This window comes from Durio zibethinus, chromosome 16 (assembly GCF_047325235.1).
Source record: "Durio zibethinus cultivar Kanyao isolate XHJ-2024 chromosome 16, ASM4732523v1, whole genome shotgun sequence".
Classification (NCBI taxonomy): Eukaryota; Viridiplantae; Streptophyta; class Magnoliopsida; order Malvales; family Malvaceae; genus Durio; species Durio zibethinus.
The window spans coordinates 18924355-18930354 of NC_143177.1; the positions used below are offsets into that span (position 1 = coordinate 18924355).

Below are 6000 nucleotides of genomic sequence, written 5' to 3' on the forward strand. Positions count from 1 at the left end.
GAGTGGAATCTTTAGGCACTTGAAAATTTAATCAAGATGCTGTTAGAAAAGCTGTAGCTAAAATGATCATTCTAAATGAGTTGCCATTTAGATTTGTGGAGTCGAAAGGATTTAGGCATTGCATATCAGTTGCATGTCCTAGATTTCGTGTCCATCACGATGGACAGTTGCTAGGGATTTTGTATCAGCTTTATATTGATGAAAAGACTCATTTGAAGCAATTCATGAAATCATCTTTTACAAGAGTATCTCTTACCACTGACACATGGACCTCATTACAAAAGGTCAATTATATGTGTCTTACGGCTCACTTTATAGACAAAGATTGGAAACTAAACAAAAAGATATTAAATTTTTGTCCTATTTCTAGTCACAAAGGTGAAGCTATTGGTAAGGCAGTTGAAAAATGTTTGCATGATTCGGGGATTGATAAGATTTTTACTATTGCAGTTGATAATGCTAGTTCTAATGATGTTACAATTGCATATTTGAGGAAAAAATTTAACAATGCTGGAACTAGTATTTTGGGAGGTAAATATCTTCATTTAAGATGCATTGCACGTATTGTTAATCTTATTGTTTGTGATGGATTGAAGGAAATGAATGAAACAATTGCTCGTGTTAAAGGGACAATAAGATATATGAGACAATTACCTTCCAGGTTAGCTAAGTTTAAAGAATGTATTGTGAATGAATATATTCAAAGTAAAAGTTTATTGTGTTTGGATGTTAGCACTAGATGAAATTCTACTTATTTGATATTGGATGCAGCTCAAAAGTTTGAAAGGGCATTTGATGCATTTGATGATGTTGATCCTTATTATAGAGGTGAGCTTTTGATGAGAGATAGGGTACCTGATCAAAATGATTGGAAAATTGTTAGGAAGTTTTGCCTTTTCTTGCAACAATTTTATGATCTCACCGTGAAAGTTTCAAGTACCTCTTACGTCACATCTAATACTTTTCTTGATGATATATGTGATGTTTATTCCACTTTGCGAGAATAGCAATTAAATCCTAATGTTGAGTTGAATGCAATGGCAAAGGAATGAAGGATAAATATGATAAGTATTGGAAAAATATAGAGAAGATGAATATGTTGGTTTATATTGCTTCTCTTCTTGATCCTTCAAAAAAGTTTTCTTTTGTTAAATATTGCTTCATGAAAATGTATTCTTTTGATGAAGCTTCATTGATGATTAAAAAAGTACATCAAGCAATAGAAGACTTATTTAATGAATACAAAAGAATGTTAGAACCTCAGTCTGAGCAAGTTGGTGAAAGTAGTCAAGTGAGCCAAATGTCACAGCCCACCGATGATGAAAGTGAAAATGGAATGACAAAAAAAAAGGAAAGCTTTAAGTCCAAGTACAAGAGGTATAGGATTGAACATGGCAAAGATGAACATAAATCAGAATTGGCTAAATATTTGAGTGAAGAGCCTGATAATGATGATAGTGATGACTTTGATGTTTTAACTTGGTGGAAACTTAATAGCCATAGGTTTCCTATCCTTTTCCATCTAGCTCGTGATGTATTAGCAATTCTCATATCCACAATTGCTTTCGAATCTACTTTTAGCACTGGTAGTCGTGTGCTTGATGCATATATGAGCTCTTTAACTCCTAAAATTGTGCAAGCCCTTATTTGTGCTCAAGATTAGTTACGTAGATCTTCTAATCTTGATTCATTTCAACCTGAAGATGATTTGATACAACTTAACAAAATAGATTTAAGTAATATTTTATTTATACCATCACTATTTTTTAAGGATTATTATTTTTTATTTTTTTATTTGTTTAAAGCTTACTTTTGTTATTTTTTGTTTATATATTTTTAGATTTGTCAAAAATTACCTTATATCTAGTAATTGATTAAAACAAAAGTGCATGGACCTTTTGAGGTAATTTCATTATTAATTTCTATGAATATTTACATTTAAAAAATATTTATTGTATTCATTGACAACTAATTAAGGTTTTAATCTCTTTAACATTTTAGGAAAAAATGAAGGATGTGCACCAAAGTTATGGGGTTCATGTATGAAGAATGCTGTTAGAACTTTGAATGTCCTTTAAATAGCTTGTTTTAACTTTTTTTATGAACTTTTATATCCATTTGTCAACTTGGAGTGTTCTTAGCTTGTTTTATGTTTTGTATGAGTTGTTAGTTCAATTTATCAACTTAAAATGTCTTTTATGTTTTGCACCAAAATTATGAGATGCATATTTGCTTGATTTGCTTTTTCAAGTTGGCCTGTTGACTCTTGAAAACTTGTTTATGTGTTGAAATGACAATTATTATGTATTGATGGCTTTGTTGGTTATTTGATATATGTTAGAGTAATACTTTTTAAAACTTATTGTTTAATTTATTTTGATTAAATAAGTTTAAATGAGTATTTATTTATCTTTTTTCGTGTAAAATATTGTAGAAATTATTAAATTTTTTAGTGATTTAGTTTAAATGGTGTGTGAATTTGAGTTTTATTAGATTAAATTTGTAGTTAAATAATTATTCAAAATAAGAGAAAAAATGATGAAAAATTCGATTATTTAATCGAATTAACCAAATCGAATTGATTTTCGATCGGTTCGATTAAATCGGTTAATTAAAATTTTGTTGGTCGGTTCGGTTATTGATAAAATAAAAATCGGTTAATTCGGTTATTAATTTTTTCAGACAGAATTAATCAAACTAAACGACTGTACACCTCTATTTAGGGTTGATTTTGTTTTTAAATTAAATTTTAGGTTGGTTGTATAGGATAACAATAAAAAAATTTTAAGATCGGATTGAGATTAAATTTTAGATAAATTTATCTCTAATTTGATTCGATATATATTTATAAAAAATAATTTTTAATTATTTATTTAATTTTATATCTATTTATTATATTTATATTAAAAAATAATATTTTATTAATTTTAAATCAAATCAAATTGAATATAATTTTATGTAATATTATATCAGATCAAATTTTAATTTAAAATAATTTTTAAAAATTAAATCAAATTAAATTTAAATATTATAAATATAAAATTAAGTCAATTTATGACAAATAAAAATTTATTCCGACCAACCCATGGTCATTCTTACGTTTGACAGGGAATCTAAAAGAAAAGGAATAAAAAATTTATTTTATTTAATAATTGAATTCATAAATAAAAATAATTATTTTATAACTCATTCCTAAAATTTTTTTCTTTTCTTTTTTTTTTTACTAATGTTCATAAGATATTAAATTGAGGAACAGAGAGGAAGGCGTTTCTGATATTAAATAAGTTAAACTGAGGAGGTATGTGCCATTTGATGATATTGGACACGGACGAATGGACTTCTGTTAGTGAGTCTAGTCATGTCTTGGGCCAGGCTCATTGATTTTTAATTTTCTTTAATTGCGATCCAATCCTCCTAGGAATGAAACATCAAAACTAGAGACGATAATTGAATACGTGGATTAGGTTTAGATTAGATTATTTGGGATAAAATTATTTTGATTTTGAGTCAGTATTCAGATTTTTTTTTTTAATTTGATAGCCATGTTATTCACGTATGAATTATACAATTTGAATTATTTTGAGTTGAGTTAATTATACTTATGATACCTAAATTTTGAACAAAAATATATAAATTGATGCTTAAAAAATTAAAAAGTCCAATTTGCATCTTAAATTTTTAAATTATGTATTATGTTATAACACTAACTCTAGTCATGTCAACCATATCAACTTATAGATGAAATTTATATAAAATTTTTTAAGTGAAATTTGTAAAGTTTGTTTTAAATGATTTTAAAAAAAAAACTTTACAAAAAAATCCAAATGATTGATATAATTCAATGTAAAGATCAATAATATATAAAAAAATTATTTAAAATGTTATTTATATTTTAAATTTAATCAATATTTTTTCAATAGTAAAATTATGTCAACATCTTTATTAAATTACTGTCTAAAAATATATATATCAAAATTTATTAAATTTTTTTAAATTTTACACACTTGATTTACGTAGCAAAACTTTTCAATATTTATATATGAATTTTCTTAAGGCTGTTAGGTGTGATAATGGATTGGATTGGATTAGAGTTGATTCAATTGTTTTGAATAATATATAATATTATAAATTTTTAAAATTTGAACTAACTTTTCTTTCAAACCAATTTAATCCGAACTGAATTTTATTTGTTTGATTCAATGATTTTTGAAATTTTTTTATTTTTTATTTATTATTTTAATATGATTTTTAATATCTTTAAATATAAAATAATTGTTTTATTTTATAAAAATTTAAAATATATAATAATTAATAAAAATATATAATTTGGTTCAGTTTATTTTTTTTCAATTTTTAACTTCTTTATTGGAACCTAATTTATAGATTTAATATCCAAACTTAATACGAATAAAATAAAAAAAAACTAATCCGAATTGATTACTACAGTTTCAAATCGGTTCTCAATTTTCTTAGTTTTTTTTTTTTTTTCTCATTCCTAAGGGCGATTAGGAGAGAATTAAAAATTCTGACAATTCCTATACCCATATTTGTATTTTTTTTATGTTTAACATGTATAAAACAAAAAAAAATTATTGTATCATAATTCATGTCAATATATTTAATACAAAACTCATTTTTTAGTTATTTTTAAACTTATATACCATTTTTATTAAAAATTTAAACCATGTAGCTTTTTTTTATTATATGTAAATTTGATTTTTTTTTTTTTTCGATTTGTCCAATTATTGATCTAGATCAAACTCCTTATTTCGTGGAAGTGAAACTAATTGTACTAATACCATGACCATTTTGGAAAAGGAAAAACAAATTGATAAACAACTTTAACAGTTAACAAAATCTTTATTGCTATTGAGGGTTACCCGCACTATGTCACAAGGCTATATTATTATTATTTTTTGTACTAGAGTAACAATAATATATAATTGTTAATATATAGGGGAGGTAAAATACATAAAACTGTGCAAGGATTAAGGTTTATTAATTTTCAATTAAAAGCTTTAAAATTGATGATTATAAAAATAATATATATATATATATATATATATATAACAAATGTTATCAACTAGAAGATTATAGAAAAATTGAGAGTTAATACTCATTTAAGAATTAATAAGAATGGGCTAGTATTTATCAATCATGAAGATGTCTATAATGACAAAACTAATGATACACAGTTTCATCAATAGATGAAATTTCAATTTTAATTAATATACAATTTGTTAAAGTGACTCAAGCATACAAGTTTTAAGCATAAATTAGTCAAAAATTCTAAAAGATGAAAGCGACGAAAAATGGAGAAAAAGGAAAAAAGAGAAAAAAAAAATCTTATTTTGAAGCTATTGATACTTCTTATGTGTTATATTTGTCTTGTTAATAATCCTTACTGTGTCAAGGACATCACTGAAAGGAGAAATACAACAAAGTTAACAAAAACAATATATTAAAAAATCTTTTACATTCATTATACCATTGAAACTTAGATTTTGAAAGTAAAAGTACATTTCCAAAATACCTTCAAAATGAACTCCTTCATCCTTGCTTGAAAAATATTTGTAGCAGATTGAGCAATGAATGCTACTACCAAAAATAACCTACCAATCTCTTGCACCAAACACAAATTCATATTTTGAGAAATTGCATTTGAGAAATTTTGATACATTGACAATCTATTAAAAGCATTCATGTTGACAAATACAATAAGGTTAAAGTTTTATAGGTTTTATCTTTAAAATAATGGTGTAAATTAAAAAAATAAAAAGCAACAAAAACTTTTTTTTTAAGAAAATATAATGGTTTTGCTAGTTTACAAGTTTATGTCAGATAACTTTGCAAATTAAACTTTTCCATGAAAGACATGGTACAATAAAAATTCATTAACCAAGCAATTTAAATTATAAAGCATTGTACCTTAATTTAAATGCAAAATTTCATTTTTAAGAGTGATTTGCTACCTATAAAAATATTTAATACAATTATTGT

At 24.6% G+C, this 6000-nt stretch overlaps 1 protein-coding gene across 1 annotated transcript; it reads left to right on the plus strand.

The window, feature by feature from the left end:
• The first annotated feature begins 62 nt into the window (after positions 1–62).
• On the plus strand, positions 63–1007 carry LOC111298317 (zinc finger BED domain-containing protein RICESLEEPER 2-like). The gene is made up of 2 exons (XM_022893083.2): positions 63–681; positions 772–1007. The coding sequence occupies exons 1-2, from the start codon at positions 63–65 to the stop codon at positions 1005–1007; spliced, it is 855 nt and encodes a 284-aa protein (XP_022748818.2).
• The last annotated feature ends 4993 nt before the right edge of the window (positions 1008–6000 follow it).